The following is a 21,477-nucleotide window of genomic DNA, read 5'->3' on the forward strand; positions in this document are numbered from 1 at the left end:
AACTGTTAGGGGCCCCTCTGGAGATAATGTTGAGAGTCGACGGGCAGGGAAGGTGGTGGGCCCTTCACAGCAAAAGCCTGGAAGGGACAAGGGCAGTGTTCTCTCTGGGTCTCCTAGCTTTTTCAAATCATGGGAACTCTTGTCCTAGAGAACGAGGCCTTACGGACGGAAAGCACCCTGCTGGGTTCTCTGCTCAGCATCGCTGGCCCCTTTCTTTCTTGCAAGAGAACAAGGAGGTTTTGCTTTGTTGTCTTTGACCTTTGTCTTGTCTTTGAATAACCAACTCCATGGTGGTAACAAGACCTTTCCAAGGTAGGCTTGGCGGCCATGACCCAGTTCTCAGGTCATACTTGGGTGGAGAGGTGCCCGCCATGGTGGATATTATTCAGAGTGATGAAAAACAACCCTCTTTCTGATCTGTGGGGCACAGACCAGTGTCCATCAAGGCTTTACTTGGTGTTCCAGACATCTGCAGGCGATTTCACCCGTGTCATTCTCCTGAGTCAGGGTCAGCTTGAGAACATTTTTCTTATACCTGACCTGTGTTCTTGTAGGTCAGTTAAAGAAAAATGCCTCAGATGTTCACAGGTCGGGGTTTCTTAGGAAAGCAAAGACTCCCAGAGGCCCTTGAGTCAGCAGCTTCATGTGAGGTCTTTCTCTCCTTGACTTCCTCCTGTCTGTTCTTTCATCATCCCCAGTAAGTAGCTTCTTCCCTTCTCTTCCCTCCCCAGTCTTTCTTTTATTCCTGGTAGTGAGGGTATCAATTAGTTGATTTAGCAAATGTTTATTGAGTGTCCAGTAAGAGCAGGCTCTATTCCCGGCCCAGGGGATAGAACACGAAGCCAGATCAAAGAGTAAAACCAGGGGCGGCAGGTTAGCGCAATTGGTTAGAGCACAGTACTCATAACACCAAGGTTGCCGGTTCGATCCCCACATGGGCCGCTGAGCTGTGCCCTCCACAACTAGGTTGAAACAACTACTTGACTTGGAGCTGATGAGTGCTGGAAAAACACACTGTTCCCCAATAAAAAAATAAAAAAATAAAAGAGTAAAACCAAAGTCCTTACCATGACCTACCAGGCCCTCGCCATCCATCCCTGTCACCTCCATGCCTCATCTTCTCTTCCTCCGCCCACTCTGTTCTGCTCCTTCTCCACTGGCCTTCTTGGTGTTCATTAAGTAAACACGACATCCTGCTTCTCCTGCTTCCAGTCCTTGGCAGCAGCTCTCCTCTCTGCTTGGAGGACTCTCCCTGGAGGGAATCTCGGTGTAGAGGCCACTCCCTCGCCTTCTGGAGATTCTACCTAAATGCCACATTCACGTTGGACCTTCCCTGAATAGCTCACATGCAGCAACCGCCTCTGACCCTCCAGCCGTGCCATTCTTACCAGCTTTCTTTTTCTCCACTACGCTTGGCACTATCTGGCTTAGTATAGATCAACTAATTATTAGTTTCTGGTCTATCTCCCTCCACTCCAATGTACACTCCGTGAAAACGGACTTCTCTTTGTTCCCTCCTATATTCCCAGGGCCTAGATAGCACCTGGACATAGGCCTTAAGAAAGAGTCATTGAATAAAGATGAAATGAGTGAAAGAATGAATGCATGAATTAATAAAATGCACAGGGTTTCTAACCTCAAAGAATTTATAACCAGGTGGGGGAAGACATAAAATAAGCAAAATAACTATAGCTTGTGTGGTAGGGCAGTGACTCCAAGGCTGGGAAGTCTGATGGTCAAGGTTGAAATCACTGCTCCACTGATTAGCTGTGTTTTCAAGGACGAATCACGTAAGGTCTCTGGGCCTCATTTCCTCATCTGTTAAATCGGAATAATAATACTACCACCCTATAGGATTATTGTGATACTTAAATGAAACAAATTCATATAAAGTGCTTAGCATAGTGCCTGGCATATAATAAGTTTTTGATAATTATTAATTGCTATTTTGATGGGATCCCTTGCCAGAATCAAGCAGAGCCTGTAAAGTTGTGTGGGATCCTGATCTTGTGTCCCTGAGACTTTTCCGTTGGGAAGCAAATGTTAGAAAGGCCTCCCCACCAGAAGGACTGTCCCTGGTGACAACTTTATCTTAGGGATTCTTTGAACCACAAATACCCCTGGTCCTCCCTTCAAACACATATTAAATATTTCAGCTGCCCAGATGGGCTCCAAACAATACATCCATCCCCTCTGGAAAAAACTGTTTCCTGTTTAAATATAATTTTAGCAACCAGTTAAACATATGTTTTCTTTGTTTTCTTTTTCTATTAATTTTTAGGCTGCATAAAATAATTGCTAAGGCTGTAATGTACTTCAGGAGATATTTGTAAATCTAGCTTTTTCCTTGTGAGACAGAGAACACTGTGTCAAAAGTCATTCTGACAATTTGTGTTTTAATTTAAGTTTTATGAGTTACCATTTAAAGAAGGGCAGTTTCTCATTGGTAAGCCTTCTTAAGAGGTTGGAACTTTGATCTTAAATCCTAGGGAGGCTTTGCAGAAATTGGAGGTGACATTGTTGACAGTTTTGTCTGTGACTATTCTACTGCCATTAATTAAACACACACATATATACACACCCTTTATTTACTCCTCTGGAGTAAATGAATTGAACTTGATTTTGGTTTTTGAGGGGAAGCTATGAGAGGGTTCAGGAAACATCAAAGAAACATTGTTAATCTCATAAAACTGACTCCAGTGACCTAGCTTGAACATTAAAGAGTTCTTGATTTTAGGGCTGGCCTAACTTCTTTACTGTAAAGCATTAATTCTCCTTAATGACAAGAAAAGTTCAGGGGAAAATAATCCCCAGTTCATTAAGTTAGGGCCTTACAGGCACTTTAATTTTATGTCACTTCTAAAGGTTTCCTTAGTAAAATTGTATATACCTTTTTTTTTTTTGCATTCTCATCTGCTCACATCTTCAAGATCTCAGCTTTAAGATCTGAAAACCTTACTTCTTTTGCATTTTAATTTCAGAGTTTTGGAATACTGAGAGCTATCCTAAAGCTTTCTTATGCTCCATAAACCTTTAGAAATGAAGGCACCAGTTGGTTAAGGCTCTTTGTATACGCACAAAGCCAAATGGTGCCTTTGCAGAGACAAATGTGAATCTAGTAGTTGGGAGGTCTTCATGTCGGCTTAGGGAACCCCATTAAACCACTCATTTGCTCCCAACAAGTCACCATCAGTGTAACGGCTGGATGCCTGTTTTAAGTTCTAAAGAGTAGCGAGCAGAAGAGACAAAAATCCTGCTCGGTGGAGTTTATGTCCTAATGGACCATTAACGCAGTAAGTAAATCAATTGCACAGTACAGTAAAACCTTGGATTGAGAGTAACTTGGTTTGCGAGTGTTCCTCAAGACAAGCAAACATTTCTAATACATTTTAACTCGGTAAACAAGCAATGTCTTGCAATATGAGTAGTTTGTTTCCAGAACAAATTATGCTCGCAAACCAAGGTATACTGTATATTAGAAGGTGTTAAGGGCTATGGAGGAAAATAGAGCAGTGGTGTTAGAGCTGGTTTGTATCTTACATAGGGTGGTCAGGGAAGGCCTCACTGATAGAGTCACATTGGACAGAGGCCCGAAGGAGCTGAGGGAGTACGCCCTTGGCAGAGATGTGGGAAGAGGAGGCGGGGTGCACGAAGATGCTGAGGCTGGAGGACACCTGGTGTGTGGGTGGAGCAGCAAGGAAGCCGGTGAGGGTGAGGGAGAGGGAGTGAGCCAGAGGTCAGAGCCATCAGTGGCAGGTCACCGGGAGATAGGTAAGACATGGGCCTTTTTTCAGAGAGAGATGGCAGCCGTGGGCGGATCTGAACCCAGCAGTGACGTTGAGTAGATCACTGTGGCTGCTGGGCAGAAGCCAAGAGACTAGTGCTGTGGCTGTTGCCTTGCCCTAGGTTAAAGATGGTGGTAGTTTGAGCCATGGTGGAAATGATGAGAAGTGTTTGGATTCAGGACGTGTTATAAAGACAGAGTCAAAAGGGTTTCCTGGTGGGTTGGGCAGAGAAGGATTAGGGCTGTCTGCATCCGCTGAGCCTGAGCACCTGGACCACGTGCTCTGCCGCGCGTGCATTAATATTGACGGTTCTTACACTACACATTCTGAGAAGGCAGGATGGTATCCGGATCCGGTTCATTAATGAGAGAGAACTCTGCTCGTCAGTGTAGGTTGCCTAGTCCTTCTTGACACCATCTGGCTGCACCTGTGGCGTCACATCCTGGGAGAGGAACTGTGATAGGTGTTGGAGCCATCCTGAGCATCTCAGCTCAGAGTCTGAAAAATGCAGAGAAAGGGCAGCAGAGCCTGAGAAGCTAAAGTCAAGTCAAGGAATAAGACTGTCAGAAAACTTTCAGGACAGGCACATCTGAAAAGAAAAACCCCAGGTGCAATAAAATGTGTGTCTTTTCCTCGTAAGGATTTTTCCTGTCTATTTCTCTCTCTCATAGCTCCCAGTAGGGAGAGAAAAGATGCAACATTTTTTTGCATCACAGAGACAATGAATGGACTAACACAGAATGTGGCAAAAGCAAAGATGAAGTCCCACACTGAGCCATTGAGGACTGGCAGTGTATGGATCTACTCAGATAGGTGGAAAGTATTTCCCACTGGTCTCTGAGAGCCCCACTTTCCACTGCACCCACCCTGCTCTTTCCTACTTAAATCAACCACAAAACCTATTGTGACAGAACATGAGGACATGGTGCATTCACTATGATGGTGGTCCAGGACAGAGCCAAAAATTCCACTTGTTTATTTAACTAGGAATCTCATTTCCCACCCCTGCCTTACTCACATGGGGTTAAGTAAATCTTAATCCGACTGAATTCTTACCAGAAAAGCAAAGGGTAACCCTGGAAGCCCTCTAAATTGCAGGTGCAGGATAGAATGAGGAGGAACAGGGAGGGTGGAGACCAGTGGAAAATATCTGCGGGCGGCCAAGAAGCCCAGAAGGCTGATGAGCTCAAGAAGGAGCAGGTGTGTGTGTGTGTGGGGGGGTGGGGGGTGGGGGGGGGTGACGCAATGCCTAAGGGCACAACTGGAAGCCCCAGGGGTGGGGTGATGGGGAGATCAAAGATGGACTGGCGTTTGGTCAAAAGAGATGGTGGGCTTTTACTTGTAAAAGGATTTGTAAATCCTAGGAACCAGGAACCATAAGGATAGTGGGGCCTTTAATCCTATTAGTAGAAGACAAAAGTGTGCTCTTTAAAAATGTAAACACACCAATTATGCAATTTCTATTATCAAAACTTTGGGAGAGACTACCAGCTTGGGAAACTCCAAGGAATTCTTCATTGATGGGAAGAGAAATTGCAGCAACAGCCCAGGCCTTATAAGTTAATATAAAGACTCCGTCTGAAGAATTTCAAGGAAATTTACTAAATATATGTTCTGAACCAAATAAATAAATAAAACGTGATATATTTGCATGAAATCGGCTTGCTTACATATGGAGCTGGAAGAATAGCTAATAGTGTAATTAGGGATGGATCAATTATTTAGTACATTTTGAGGATGTAATGAGCCAGATTTTAAAATTTAAGGACCTGTTGCTTTCCAAGAGGTTGCCCCCCTGTGTTCCCCTTTCCCTAGTTGCTGTATCTAGATAGGCCCGACCTCGGTGCACCCATAGCAGCTCTCCTGGGTACTGAGTCGCAGGAACTCCGTTCCTCATTGCTGGTCTCCATCTCAGCTGTAATTCGAGGGTCCAAGGTTATCTCCATAACCCTTTGCCAACAGGACTTCTCCTCAAAGAGTCCACAGCCATTCAGTGTAGCGTGGAAGTATTCTTCTGTGTTCCTGTGTGACGCGGGTGTGGAAGCTGTTCAGGCAGAGCCACATCAGGTGGACACAGCAGAGGGGCGGGGCATAGGGCTGTGTGCTCCAGAGTTCATGAACGGTCGTGTGATAATGATTGTCCTGCTAAAAGGAAAAGCCTAATTTCATTTTTAAAAATTCACATCAATGTAAAATATTGAGAGGAAGTTGGAAGTAGTGTCACTCACTGTGAAGTCACTGTTGTGTTTAGAATATACAGACCTACCCATTCAGTAATTATCAACCATAGAGTCCAATTTTTAATGCTATTTTATAAATAATTTTTTTCCTTAATTACTCCTGAAGAGAGTAACTATTATTTTGTGGTTGATATTGAATAGAGTTGCTTTCCAGCACCACTGACTGGGCTTCATTTGTTTTTTGTTTTTTATCTATAAAGGTATGGAAACCTGACGAGCCCAAACTGTGAAGAAGATGGAAGCCAGAGCTCCTCGGAGTCCAAGACTGTGATCAGGAAGTGAGTCCTTTCTCTGCTCTCCAAGCTCACACTCAAGACACACTGTCTTGAAAGAATGTAGTTTAGTAGAATTTTTTAAATTCCTTTGTAATGTCGCCATGTTTTTTTCCATAATGCGTAAGAGCATAGAATTACTTTTTTACTCTCTACTGACGTTCATTTACTCATCCAGTAAAAATGCATTGCGCACCTACGGTTTGCCAGGCCTTGTGCTAAGGGATATTCCCATGAACAAAATAAATAAGTCCCACCTCTTAGGAAGTTTATGCTTTAGCAGAGAGAGAGAGAAAGAATCCACACAAAATAAAGAATCCACACCAAGAAGGATGAAGTAGGTCAGGGGGCTGGATCCTGATGGAGAGTGTGGTTCACGTAGGGTACAGAAATGGGCTTCTGACCTGGTGACCCTGGAGCACAGAGCTGGGGAGGGTGCTGTGAGGCCTCGTGACTACCCAGGGCACAGGGAATACGGAAAAGACCACGAGGCAGGAACACTGTTTGAGGAACAGTAGGGAGGAGAGTGAGGCTGGAGCAGAGGGAGTGAAGTGGCAACTGCCAGGGGATAAGATCTGTAAGGTAGTGGGGGCCCCAGATCATGTGGGGACTTGAAGGCCTTGGGAAGGACGTTGAATTTTATTTTGAGGAAGATGAGAAGCACTTAGAAGGTTTTGAAGAGAACAGTGCTGTGGCTTAATTTTATTTATTTATTTATTTATTTATTTATTTATTTATTTTTCTTTTATTAGTTTTAGGTGTACAAACCAACATAATAGTTAGATATTTACACCCCTCACAAAGTGATACTCCCCCAAGCTACTACCACTCTGACATCTTATATAACTATTACAACACTCTTGACTATATTCCCTATGCTGTACTCCACATCCTGTGACCATATATATAGAGGGTGTCAAAAAAATGTATACACATTTTAAGAAAGGAAAACTGTATTAAAATTGTAATACTCAGTATATACCACTAACAAAAGATGAATCCAAGTCACGTTTGACTTCTGCAATTACAAGAGGTGCTCAAAGTGGTTCCCATCAGCATCCAGACACTTTTGATTATGGTGAACTACAGCTTGAGCAACGTTGACCAAAATGTCTTCCGGTATACATTTTTTTGGCACCCTCTGTATGTATATTTAATTATAGTTGACATACAGTGTTATTCTACATCAGGTTTAGTTGTACAGCATCTACACAGCCTATGAAATGATCCCCTTGATAAGTCCAGTGCCCATTGGCACAATGGAGTATTACTAGCCATAAAAAAGAATGAAATATTACCATTTGCAACATGGATGGACCTTGAAAATATTATGCCTAATTTATATTTTTAAAGGCTTACTTTGGCTCTGTGGGAAATAGCTTATGCTGATGAGAATGACCTTGGAAACAAGCAGGAAACACCCAAGATGAAGGGGTGGGGGCCACCGCTATAGCACTGGTGTTCTTGAGCCGATGAGGTATGTCAGAGAGCCTGAAACCACTCGTGATAAAGCCTCCTTTTGGAACCAGAAGTGTGGGACGTAATCCTATGGAATTTTTAAATGAGAGGGTTGACTGGTGGACTCCTTTCTTCAGGAGCCAGAGATATGAAGGTTAGAAAACTGTCTTTTTAACTCCCAAATTAGGCTCCAGTCCATTTTATACTTTTTCTTGGATGGGCTATAACTTTCCTGAAAGCCAGACACACCACCATAGGTATTTGAGTGCTAAGTCTAAGTGGAACAAATACTTTATTCCTGGAGAGCTTGGGGAAGGCTTCTTGGGGATGACATTTGAGGTGGGCCTTGAGGGATGGTGAAGATTTTGGTGAGGGAGCCACGCAGACAGAGGGAACAGTGGGACCAAATCAGAGACATGCCGCATGTGTGACCTTTTGGGGAACAGCACAGACTTTGTGTGGCTGCTTCTCAGGGTTTAGGTTGGGTGAGTGGAGTAAGTGCAGCTGAAGCTGGGTTGGGGTTTATCGTGAACGTCTCCCAAGAGAACTTGACTTTCCTTGATAAGCAGCATGCAGTCAGCCTCAACCAGCAGTCCAGGAGGAAAATAGTACGAGATAGTTGATATCAGAGAATGAATGAGACTTGGTGCCTTCTTGCTCAAAGTGTGGCTCCAGCCCAGCAGCAGCAGCAGCTCCTGGGAACTTGTTAGAAGTGTAGTCTCAGGCCCCACCCCAGACCTTGATTAGAATCTGCATTTTAACAATATCCTCAAGTGACTGCTACCAACTTTAAAGTTTGAGAATCACAGGATCAGAGGGGTTTTGTTGTTGTTAATTTTGTTTATCCATGCATACTAACGGCAATAATAATTTTTTAAAAAGAACCTTTTGATAATGGGTATTTCTAAGTATATACAAAAGAAGAGATTGTAAGAAGTGAGTGGCCAGCTTGTCAAATGTCATTTCGACCTGGGACCCGACTCAGAAATAAGCGTGTTGTTATCCACTTTTTTTGGAATTGAGTCAATTCTAGAGCTTCCCTTCAACCAGCCACTTGAACACTCTGAGGAGAGTTAACAGTCTGAAAAATATCCAGAGCATTTCTGTTTATCAGGGGAGTTTCGAGATTCAGTATTTTTCTGGGGAGTAAACAGTTAAAGGAAATTGATTTGTACCCTGATGTGAAGAGCCATGCTCATTATTTGAAAGGCCTGTTACTATAAAACTTCATTCAAGTTCATTGTCCACCAGGAGCAGTAATGTGGGTGATACTCCAGCGTAACTGTTTTAAAGGGCATTACAGGGTTAAGCAGACAAGACCTTAACAAAGAGCTTCACACAGAACTCCCCGGAGGGGCCCATCATCTGGGGACAATGGTCCTTTCCTGAAGCCTCACCATGAATTAGTAGAAAGTCCTTGACCCTGTTTCTCAGCCTGAGTTGCCTTTCTAAAAAAATTATGCCTGATGAAAATATGCCACTTTATGTTATAATGGGTCACTCTGTCCTACAGACACTGGAATGCTATAAAATCCCTCCTCTCTGCTGACCTCTTTCTTTCTTCCCTCCATGTTTTCTTCTGCCCCCCACTTCTCCTTTTATTTTTCATTGCACGTCACCATTGTCTTCTTGCTTTCTTTTTCTAAACTTACCCTGTTCTTGATCATGTCTGTGACTAGTTGGGGTCACTGCTTTGTCTTTCTGAGAGGTAATCAGGGGAGCACCCTCTCCATCCCATATGTAACATGTTGAAAGTTCCTCCGTCACCTGAGAGCTCTGGCATCTGGTAGCAATGATTGAAGGCTTCCTGATGACTGGTAGATGTGTAGGATATATGGCTGTGCGACAGTTCCCAGCGCGGGCGATTTTGCCCTCAGAGGACACTTGGTAGTGCAGTAATGACTCGGTTCGCGAGCATAATTCGTTCCGAAAACAAACTGTTCGTATTGCAAGACATCACTCATTTACCAAGTTAAAATGTATTATTAGGTTGGTGCAAACGTAATTGCAGCTTTACGTTTGCACCAACCTAATAGAAATGTTAGCTCGTCTTGTGGAACACTCGCAAACCAAGTCACTCGCAATCCAAGGTTTTACTGTATCTGGAGAAATTTTGGTTGTTTCACCTTAGTGGGTGATGCTATTGGCATCTCATGGGCAAAGGCCAGGATTGCTGTGAAACATTCTATAATGCACAAGGCAGTTCCCCTCCCCGCAACAGAGAATTATCTGACCTCTAAGTGTCAGTAGTGCCTAGGTAAGAAACCCTGCTATATGGCGAGGAGGCCACAGTCCTCCAGTGGAAACTGTCTTCATGAATAAATGTAAAAATAGGACCATGCCTATTTGGAAATGTACTTATTCATATCCCTTCTTATAATGAGGAGAATCACATACGGAGGTAGTCCCAGGAGCCAGCCTCATGGAAGGTGACGGGCCCGGCTCAGGAGCCTGGAGATCTCAGATCAGAGCGCTTCCTCCTTCACTCTGTCACTCACCAGCGTTCTGACCTCGTCATTTTCTCTCTCTGTGTTTCACCCTTTACCTGAAAAATGAGTGCTTGGAATATATGATCTCTGAGGTCCTTTTAAGTGTAACGAGGTTCAGGATAAAATTTATTGAGCTTTCTTTATCTTTTTAAAAATGACAATCAGAAACAGATATGGTTCAAGTATTGTATTGAGTATTTGAGAAGTCCCCCTGACTGCTTTTCTCTGTTGGTAACTAGACTGTTACCAACTAGTAACTAGACTGGGTAACTAGTTTTGATAAAATAGGAAGACAAAATAGACAGCTTCTTTGATTTCGCTTGTTGCTCATCATGACATCACAGCTGCTCGCTGTGGTCATTGAAGAGCTGAGCTAAAGCATGGTTTTTGGGGGGGCGGGGCAGAATGTCCACTGTTTTCCTTTGCTGTGGATCTGTCTTGTGATTTCAGGTGGGAAACAGACGGCAGGAATTCAGTGACCTTTTAAGAAGTAAACATCCTGTTGTGGGGCCGATGTCTTCAGTTTTGAAGAGTGTTAGGGGTGGGGTGGGGGTGGGGAATCCCTGTTGGGTTTAACCAGGAACAGAAAAATGCTCAACTATCATTTGGTTTTTTAGTGTTTGCTGTAAAAGCATAGAGCAAGGCTGACATTTATTCAGGCTCCCAACTCCCAAGATAACAGTCTTTTCTGTATTTCTAAATATGGATCTAATCAATCTTGCAGAGGTTAAAAGAACTTAAAAAGAAGGAAAAGGTGGAGGTACAGATGAAACAGTCAAGAGGAGAGATCGGTTTCTGGTGTCTTGGACCACAAGCGGCTAGTGTTCTTCATGCATTTCAGAAAGAATGGGATTGTGCCATGAATTCCATTTGCAATTCCAGCCCCAAGCATGCCCAGTTTACAGTTTGTGCAATATCACAAACCTTTAAAGTTATCTGGCTAAAACAAGAATTCCTTCCATTGCAAGGAATTCAGCTTCCAAGGCTTCTAGATGTTGGAGCCTTTGCCACCTGGTGATTTCTGATGGTAGTGCTAGACTGATAGCTATAGTAAGGCCTACCATGTTTATTTCTACAGTCCCTAAACTTGCTGCTATTTGGAAATCAGGAAATTCACTTCCTGTGACGAAAGAAAATATCTCTGCCCACATTTATTCTACCTGTGCCCTTTGCCTTCTTCCTGTTGACATTTTTACATGACATGATGCTGTCCGTTTAGCATAATAAGTTCAACCAGACAGAAAAAGGCAACTTTCCCTAGTGCATATTTATTACAATCATTGAATTCAGAAGTGAAGAGAATGTAAAGAAAGGCATTCACCATATAAGCAGGGCCTTGACACCTCTGACATGGAGCTGAGATTAGAGTCTCTCCATATATGTGTGTGTGTGTATATATATATATATATATATATATATATATATATATATGCACCTAACTTTATTTAAAGCAGTGTAGAACTCCTCAGGAAATGAAACTTTTTTATTTCTTTCTTTTGATGACTATTACAATGTTGAAATCGCTCCGGTTTGCTTTTCTTTGATTGACTCTCATCACTTCCCTTCTTGAATGTCATGTTTTGTTTTCGCAAACTTTGCCATAGCAGTGCTTGAAACTGTTGAAATCATGCTGCTTTCATCTCCACACATTCAGAGGACATGAATGTCATTCTCATAATCTTTTCCCAGAAGTTGTAAACAACGTCACTAGATTTTAGTCCCTGGTAAAGAGTCATGTAAATAATAGTTATCCAAGACATTGGATGCACTTTGAAGAAAAGGGAGATGAGTTAAAAAGAGTTGGCTGTGATTCTTCAATGTCTGGGAAACTTTACAGTGGAAAGTAGTAAAAAAAATCTTCTCAGAGGGTTTGTAATCAATATTCATTACTGCAAATTCAAATACCCTAAGAAGGCAATTGAAATTAATCTGAGTGGTTGTAACAAAAGTGGGGGAAATAAAGAAGGGTGAGTACAGAGCAAAAATAAGATTTGAAACTCCAGATTTAGAGAATTAAAGGCTATCATGCAAAAGGAATATTTTTAAAAAGTAAAAGTTTAATAAAACGAAGTGGAGAAATAATATGCCACATAAATGAGCCTGATAGTGTCTTTAAAACATCCATGCTGGACAAAGAAAAATAGAAATTATGGTTTTCAAAGTCCTTGTAATCTTGAATCTGAATTGTGCATTTAAGGGACGAGAGTAGACTCCCAAGCAGAAATTACTTCTCTGACGACTAAGGAGGGGTAAAACGACATTGACAATCAGTGATACAAAAAGAAGAAAACCCAGTCACATGAGACTCTCCTAGGGTTTTCCTACATGTTAGAGAAAGGTCAAGACATCACAACCAGACTCTGTCACTTGATTCGCCCTGCATCCTCCTCGATGGTGAAGATAACGATAACCACCATCACCACCCTGGCCACCGCCACTGGCTACAGTCTGAGATGTGCTCACTCATGCAAGACCTTCTGCTGGGCGCTTTGTATCTTTTACCATCACAGATAGGCTGCACAATATTGTCCTGAATATAGGCGTGTGAACCAAAGCTTCAGAAAAGTTACGTACTTTGACTAAGATCAAGCAGCTGGTTAAGATAGAGGTCTGGTGTTGGAACTCAGGTCTAACTGACTCCAAGACCTGGACTTCTCACCATTTGCTCTTGGGCCTGCCATCTGGACAAGAGCTTTTGGACCTCAGGTGCTCGAGGTAACCCCCTTACCTGTGCCTATATCACAGTAATAGGGCCGCCAACAGAAGTGCATGAAGAACTGACTAGGTTATAATATCACTGTCACGACTAACATTTTAGCTGGGTAGCATTCGGAGATCTTTGAATTGGGGGTTATTTCCTTTATTCTGTGTTATTTTGCTGGGCTTTATTAGTGAATGAACACCCTGAGCAAGGTCCCCAGCTGTTAGGAATGTGGAAGTTGGGCTTGTTTCCTGGGGAAGGAGATGGGTTACAGGAGGTGAGGAAAGAAGAAGGAAGCCCAGATTGGTCAGGCGGTCCATCCGGGCGGCTGCTTCCTGTTCTTGGGGCCTCGTAGCATCTGTCATTACCAATGGGAACTCCATTCTCATGGAGAAAACCATAGAAGGCCTCAGCAAGATTTTCATAAGAAGCCTATTTATAGCATAAAAACTCCCTCCTCAGACTGCAACTGGCGAATAATGAGTTACTGAGGTCCCTGAAAAAGAATGTTGGTGAGTGGCAATGTCTTTTCTAATGAAAATGACTGGAATAAACTGGCTGCTTAGTGGGAATAGTCCCTTGTTAAGTCCTGTGTATCTTGTAATAGTCTCATGATAACTCTTGAGTATTAATAGTCCCCTTTGACAGATGGTAAGTCATAGAGAGGTTAAGGAGCACGTCCAAGGTCATACAGTGAGTAAGTGAATGAGCTGGGATTGAACGCAGGCCTTAACCTCTACACCATGTGGCCCCTGATTCTCTCCCTGTGATCAAAATGAGACTATTTCTCCTAAGTACTTAGGCTGAACCCTCTTGTTCATCTGTTTTCTTTTTTTTTTTTAAGCCTGTTTTTTAACAACAGTTTTAGATTTATACAAAATGTGGGCAGGTAGTACAGAGTTCCCATGCACGTCCCTCATTTTCCCCATTTTTAACTTCCTACCTGAGTATAGTACCTTTGTTATAAATTAATGAACCAATATTGATACATAATTAACCACGGTCCATAGTTTATTCGGATTTCCTTACTCTTTACCTAATGCCTTTTTTCTATCGTAGGGTCCCATCCAGGGTACCATATTACCTTTAGTTGTCATGTCTCCCTAGGCTCCTTGTGGCTGTGACAGTTTCTCAGACTTGCCTTGTTTTTGACAACCCTGATGGTTTTGATAAGCACCGGTCAGGCACGTTGTAGGGTGCCCCTTTATTGGAATTTTCCTCATAGTTAGATTGGTGTTTTCCTCACAGCTAGCCTGAATTGAGGAGGCTTTGAGAGGAATGTCACAGGGATAAAGTGCCTTTCTCATCACATGATCTCGAGCACGTGTGCTAGCAGCATGATTTATGGCTGCCGATGTTGGCCTTGATCACCTGGCGGAAGTCGTATTTTTCAGATTCCTCCATGGAAAACACCTTCTGTCCCGCCCTTCCTTTCCAATATTATATCGTTTGGGAGGAAGTCGCCATGCATAATCCATACTGAAAGAGTTATGCTCCCCTCTTTTAGGGTCAAGTAGCTACTCAATTCATTTGGAAAAATTCTGCATGGGAGATTTGTCTTGGCCATTTGTTAATTTATTCAGTTATTTATTTAAACCAGTGTGGCCTCATGGATATTGATTTTATATTTGGGTTCTAATGAGGTGCCACTTTAAAAATTACTTGGTTGCTCATGTCGTTCCAGCTTCGGCTGTTGGGAGCTCTTTGGGTTGACACCTGTGTCACTTTGACATACCCCTATCGTTGTGGGGATCTTTGGGTTTTTTTTACTCCTTCCTCACTATATGTCACTCCAAGAGGCTCTAGGCTCATTTTGTATATTTCCTGCCCCAGGCCTAGAATTTCCTGAGGATAACATTTCTTCAAGGAGACCTGGTTCTTTTTCTTGAAGAATGATAGCAGAAACCAAGCTCTGGGTGCTAGGTGTGTGTCCTTTATTCTATGTCCTCTCAGCTAACAGGTTTAGGAAATATATATGGATACGAATTATGTAAATGCACCTGTCTATAAATATGTCTATGTGTAACCATCTGTATCTGTGTTATGTTAAACATGACTTCTTGCTGATGACTTCAACTTGAATCCATTACCACATGCCTCCTCCCCTGGCGTATTTGTAAATTTCCTCTCCAGCAGGGAGAAAACTGGCTTCTACCATCTGCCATCCATTGCCTTAATTGTTCCATTCCAGTGTACCTGTGGGGCTGTAGCAGAGCTGTTAACTCATACCTGTGGGGAACTGCTTTTCTCGAGTAGAGCGCGGTGCTTGTGTGGAGTTCCTTTTGCCTTTCGCCTCACAGACTGCAATTCTCCTTTTTTTAAGATAAGAAAAATAGCTAATATATTTTGAGCACTCACCATATTCTAGGGACTGTTCTGAATACTTTCCATGTATTGCCTCTCTTAGGCCTCACAACTTGATGAGGAGGGATCTATTACTATCCCGTTTTACAGGTGAGGAAGCTGAGGCATACGAGGCTAGGTTACAGCTAGTAAGCCACAGGATCCCGGGTGGTCTGCTCCAGAGGCTGTGTTTAGTCACTGGTTATGCTGCTCAGGAAAAGCAGGCATGTAGGGGCCGCTTAGTCTTCTGCCTTTTCTAACGGGTTGCCGTCACTGACGCACCAAGGACGGTTTGGTGATACGGGGTTAAGTCTATGCACAGCAATGCTCTTCAGTTTCTGTGAATTTACCTTCAGATGCTAGGGTCTGCACGTGTGCTTTGGGAATGAACGACACCTGTTGTTATTTCGATAACAGGTGTCGTTCATTGACTTTGATCATTAGTTTTGGGCTCAGCTCCTCGTCTCTTGGCCCTTTCCCGCCGTATTTACTTTGTATTTCTGCATGTCCTTCCTGTCACAGTCCTTTTGTTCCTCCCCCTTGCCTCAGAGCTTGGTCTCTTCTTTAACTGCCCCACGGCCCCTCTGGCTTTTGTGCCCTTTGCTTGCCTTCTGCTGCTTAGCTCTCACTCTGGCTTTGTTTGCACTAATACCCCTGGGCCTGTCATAATTCCTCGTTCACTTTTCCTCTCAGTGTTCTAATCCCTGCTCACCACCAGGACCAAAATGTGCAATGGAAAGTACAAGAAAGCATTGTAAGATGATCTTGACAAGTTCGGATAATAATGTTTCCATCCATCCCAGGATTTTTCATAAAAAAAAAAAAAGATAAAAGGAAAAAACTATCTCTGTGCCTTCCTTTGTTCTTTCTCATCGGGAGAACTATCTAGCTGGAAGTTTGAGAGGCAGCCTCTATCTGGCAACCTTTCCTGAAACAGGAAAACCATTCTGTGACTAGGAGAACAAGGTGGAGGGTCCAGCTCCAAGTCAGTGTCAAGGTTACTTTGCTTTCTTTCCCTGAAGGGCAAAGTACATTGACTCCGACCCTCAGGGCTTGGCAGTGCCGCAGGCCACATTGCTTCCATGGCCCACCCGCTGCATAGATCTTATCATTTCATTAGCTGCACCAAAAAAGGTCCAGTTCTTGGAGAATATTCTAAAATAGAAAAACATTGTGCTGCTTTTGAAAAATAGTTCCATGTCTTATCTTCTGCTAATGATTAAGTAACAATAAATTATTATCTCAGATTTCTGGGGAGAGAAAAGAGCTCTAAATGGACAGTTATTCCTTTTGTCATGGCAATCCTATTTCTTGGCTTGGAGGTTACAAATCATGGGAGAGATGACTTCATCCCTAGAAAATTTTTTATTAAACATTTTACCAATTCTAGAGTGTTTTACTACTCATGGGATTTTAATATGATTTAATACATGTAGCTAAAAATCTCTGTACACATTAAAAATCTGTGGTTTGAGCATAATAACCACCTAAATGCTCACCTCAGCACTCTTACTCTGCATTACATGCCTGAAAGTCCCCAGGCGTGACTAGATGTTTTGTACTATTTCTTTGTACCTCTCAGCTAAGGCACCTGTCTAGTATCTTCCAACAAGGTATTATTAAGTGTGGTTTCTATTCAGGTAAGAAATCAAATAAGTATAACAAATCTCATGCTCCACGCCTCCCCTCTCTTCCTTTTCTTTAAACGGGTCTTTATGTCCCTTGAAAGTGTTTTGCTCTCTCACCTCAGGACCTTTGCGTATGCTGTTGCCCCAGCCATCAACCTACTAACTCTTCCTTAAGATCTCAGCGCTAACATTAATTCCTCTGGAGAGGTCCTCCCTGACTAGATTAGCTCTTTCTGAAGGTAAATCCTACTATGGGACCCTAGACTCTGATTGTGACATTCATAACATAAATAGTTCTTGTGAATAGGGAAAATAAAGGGGACTCGATAAGCACTAGTTTAGTTAGTGAGTTAATTCTCCCCAGAGGCCTGTTTTCCTAGAAGGAAGTGTGTTAGAAGTTGCATCAGTCAGTTCCAGTTGACCTCTGAGCATATCTTCCTTCCCCTACGGACATTTGCAGTAGGTTGGAAAGGTTCACATACCACAACGTTTTGCCCATTGCCAAGTGTGCCTGAGGTGGAAAGAGCAACTCTGGCTGTCCCCTTTGCTGTCAGGTTTGGCTCCCTGCCCCTGGCCACATACCCAACATGCTTATTCAGATACCTTACTTACACCTCCCTGTGGGGCTGAGGAGCTCTGCTCTGTAACCCACCAAAGATGACCTTGGAAAAGGAGAGCCATGCACTGGATTTTCTCCTGACTGAGTTTAGGGTATGTCACAGTGTTAATCTTTCCATTTGACTTCAGAAATTACTTCTTCAGTTTTCATAAGCCTGTATTACAGTTGAATGTCCCCGAGTTGATTTGTCCCAAGGAGGATGCCTTGTGTGTGTCTGTGAGTGTGTGTGTGTGTGTGAGTAGGTGTGTGTGTGTGTGTGTGTGTGAGTGTGTGTGTGAGTGTGTGAGTGTGTGTGAGTGTGTGTGAGTGTGTTGTGAGTGTGTGTGAGTGTGTGAGTGTGTGTGTGTGCGCACTATTTGTTCACAGTGACTGTCTTCCTCCAGCCTGCAGCCATATTTGTGGTAGCATGGTTTGTAGTCAATGGCCTTCTTTCTATGATAGGTGGCACATTCTTTGAGTTAATTTCCATGAGTGCTGATTGATTTTCACTGAGCCATTTTACCTTAATTCCTTTCTTTTGTGATTTATGGCAAGCAGTTATAAGAGTTACGTTTCTTAAAAGAAATATGTTAACAGTTAGGTGTCTCTCCAGGTGTCTCAAGATGTCCTTATTGACATTATGTCATTTGAAATCACAACTGATCAGTGTCAGGTAGATGAAGGCATTATTATGTCTCTTCTCCAGACAGGGGTCAGTGGATTCAAGTGACCCGTCCAGCCCCACTGGCTCACAGGTGGCTCAGCCACGATGACAATCGGGATTTCTTCCTTCTCTAGTTTCCTTCCTTGTTCTGTGTACAGAGCCGAGTGGCTTCTCTAGTTTAACAGTCACACCTTTTCTGTGAGTTTGTGACTTTACACCAGGATTTGCCTTCAATCCTAAGGCTCTTTACATCCTTCCAACTAACCAATTCTGGTTAGCATGTGACTTAGGTCTCAGGAGTGGATCCAAGATGGAAGAGCCATCAATCCTGTCGTCTCTGTCATGAAGTTGTGATGGTGCTTTTGAATTTGAAATCTTAAAAGTTTCACATTTTATCTGCTTCTTAGTTTTTCAAGAATGGAAAGATTCTTCTCAGGACTGGCACACATAAAGCCGCTGTGAGCTGTGGGCCCGGGTCCAGGACTGTCCAGAAATCCTCCCTCCCTGGCGTCCTGATGAACGCTCTGCTGATTGGAGGGCAGGGGTCTGCTTCGTGTTGTGTTGTGCTGTTCGTGTATGTCTTTCCCTTCTCTCTCTTAGTCCTCCCTCCCCCCCCATTCCTCTCTTGTGTGAAAATGCTTTTTCTAGCTAATTCAGTGAACTTTCAAAGCCCTCTTAGGCTAAGCTGCAGGAAGGGCTCTGTCACAAAGGGTAAAATGGGTAGATTAGCAGAGCTAGGTAAGACCATCAGGCTGAGGAGGACACAATTAGCACCTAAAGGCCCGTCCAACCTGAACTAAGTAAGGCTCCTCTCCAGAGCTCCCCCAGATCTCCGGAGGCTGCAGCTTTCCACGGCAGTATGTTCTGTATAATGTGCCCAGTAGAAATGGGTAAGGACACAGAGATGGAAACAAGGATACACATTTTGTAATTGTTGTAATTGTGAGGACCTAAATTAACTTAAATGCTTGCACACCAGTAGGAGAATACTTACCATATTTCCCCATGTATAAGACGCTCCCATGTATAAGACACACCTTAATTTTGGGGCCCAAAATTTGAAAAAAAAATGTATGACATAAAGTTATTGAACTCAAGTTTTATTCATCATAAAATTCATACAACTCCTCATCACTGTCAAAACTCCCAACCATTAGCTTGTCCTCATCTGTGTCTGATGACGAATCACTGTCTTCATATATTGCCTCATCCTCAGTGGGAAATGCAAGTAAAAAATCTACAACCACTATAAGACGCACCCAGTTTTTAGACCCCAGATTTTTCAAAAAAGGGTGTGTCTTATACATGGGGAAATACGTACGTTAATTATGGTGTGTCTGTGCAGGAGAATGCTATGTAGCCCTGAGAAACAGTAAGATCCAGAAGTAATGAATGGAGAGGTGTCGGTGACATACGATTCAGTGGGGGGGAAAATCCATGTTGGTTCATGTATGCATATTCTATCTATTTAAATATATATACATATTCATAGGAAAGTCTAGAAAAATATACCGCAAACTGTTAACAGACGGTCATGGGAATGGGATCAGAATGAAAGGGGAGCAGATATTTTGTTCTTTTACTTTATACCCATTTAGAATACTGACATTTTTGCAATAAATAATCAGTTTTATAATTTTAGAATTAACAATTATGGGGTGGGGGGTTAAGGAGTAAATGATATATTATTCTTTTTCAGTATCTGTCTTTTACCTGTAATTTTGGATTTCTGCCTGGGTTTTCTTCTACATAACGAAGCTCTGAGGGTCCTTAGGGTCATAGGGGTACTGGTCTCATTGTGAGGTTGAAGCTCTTTTTCATTTTGATTGTGGGATGTTCATTATTATCCCTCCATATGTGTTTTCCCGTCGGTGTCATTGGAAGAGCATTCCCTCACTGAAATATTAAGAAATATTAACTGAGTAGTCATACTAATTAAATTAATCCACTCATCTTTTGAGACTTGCAAAACTGTTCTGTAAGAGTCCACCTGATGTATAGAAACGTCAGGTTTTCTGTGTTCTAGGCTGTCACCCCACCTCTGCGCCTCTCACAATTCTGGGCTCAATGCTTGTCAGGAGAGAAGGAAAATTATTCATAGATAAAGTCATATTCCTTATAAAAATGAAATATTAGAGTACCTCTTCATCATTTTCTTCTTTAATTCATGATATTTGGTTTTCGTGAAGAAAGAAGAACTAATGATCAATGCTAAGTGTGGACTCTCAAAAAACAGAAGTCCATCAACTTGGGGGTTAGGGTTTAAACATATGAATTTGGGGGACACAAACATGAATACATAACAGATGATATAACAAGTAAACCAGATATTGACGGTTCACTGACTAGAAATCCATTAATTTCATCTTCCTCATGTTTTCAATTAATCTCAGAGCCCAGATTAATTTCTTCTGGCTTTCTGGAAGAGAATGAAACTTTTGTTTATCTTTTTATTGAATCCAGACTGAAGAGTCAGAGAATATTGAATTGTTTCTATGGTTTTTATTTATTTTTTATTTTTTGTAGTTTTTGATGTTTTTAAATTCCAACTTTTATGTGATAGTTTTAGGTCATTCATTTGCGATACAGATACGTGAATATTATAGTTCCAAGTGCTTTCGTGTTCCCATAGTGAAACCATGAGATCCACATCAGTAAAAACAGCTAATACATTTTTCTCCTCTTTGTACTTGAATTCCAAAAGTTAAGCATTCAATTGACTTTAGCTGTGTTTATGCCCTGATTACAGTCCAGCTCCCTGGTATGAAGTTGGGACATGTGAAATTTAGACACACCTGCAGTTTCACATATATGGATAGTAATACTTTTAGGCGTGTTACAGTTTGTTAACTACAATAAACAATGTCTTTGAAGTATAATTAGATAATTTTAAAATTTGCTGAAAAAAATTTGTTCAGCTGAAAAAGTTTGGTCAGTTAGGTCTTTAGCAAAAACGAGTGTCACATCTCTGTCAAAACATGCATTGATTAATTTATAGCCCCTGCCATGTTCTCCAGCCATGATCAGTGAACACGCCTTGGCTCTGGGGGTGGCTGGGTGTTAATGGGGTGAAGTGCTGTGTTGTCCGTGGGACACAGCCCAGCATGTGCTCGCTCAGGCTCGGCTGTCAAGCCTTCTCTGAACATGAAGCATATAATAATAGCACTCAACACTTTTTATGCTTTTTTGTCAGCCTGCTGTTGGTCTCTTTCATTGAGTGAGGGGCTGCCCCTAACCTAGACAGCTCGTGTCCTTAGTGACATGTGCACACACGGTGACCCCTGTCTCTTCTTGTGCTC

General features: G+C 42.5%; 1 protein-coding gene across 2 annotated transcripts in view; it reads left to right on the forward strand.

The window, feature by feature from the left end:
- Nucleotides 1–21,477, forward strand: part of RGL1 (ral guanine nucleotide dissociation stimulator like 1) — a 226,258-nt gene that overhangs the window by 157,553 nt on the left and 47,228 nt on the right. For both annotated transcript variants that reach the window (XR_002123139.1, XM_019635546.1), the window contains exon 5: nucleotides 6,226–6,303. Coding sequence is in view for 1 of the 2 variants with exons in the window: in XM_019635546.1 (XP_019491091.1) it covers nucleotides 6,226–6,303 (78 nt within the window). In the remaining variant the exon portion in view is untranslated. The remainder of the gene's footprint in view (nucleotides 1–6,225; nucleotides 6,304–21,477) is intronic.

This window comes from Hipposideros armiger, unplaced genomic scaffold (genome assembly GCF_001890085.2).
Source record: "Hipposideros armiger isolate ML-2016 unplaced genomic scaffold, ASM189008v1 scaffold_22, whole genome shotgun sequence".
Taxonomy (NCBI): Eukaryota; Metazoa; Chordata; class Mammalia; order Chiroptera; family Hipposideridae; genus Hipposideros; species Hipposideros armiger.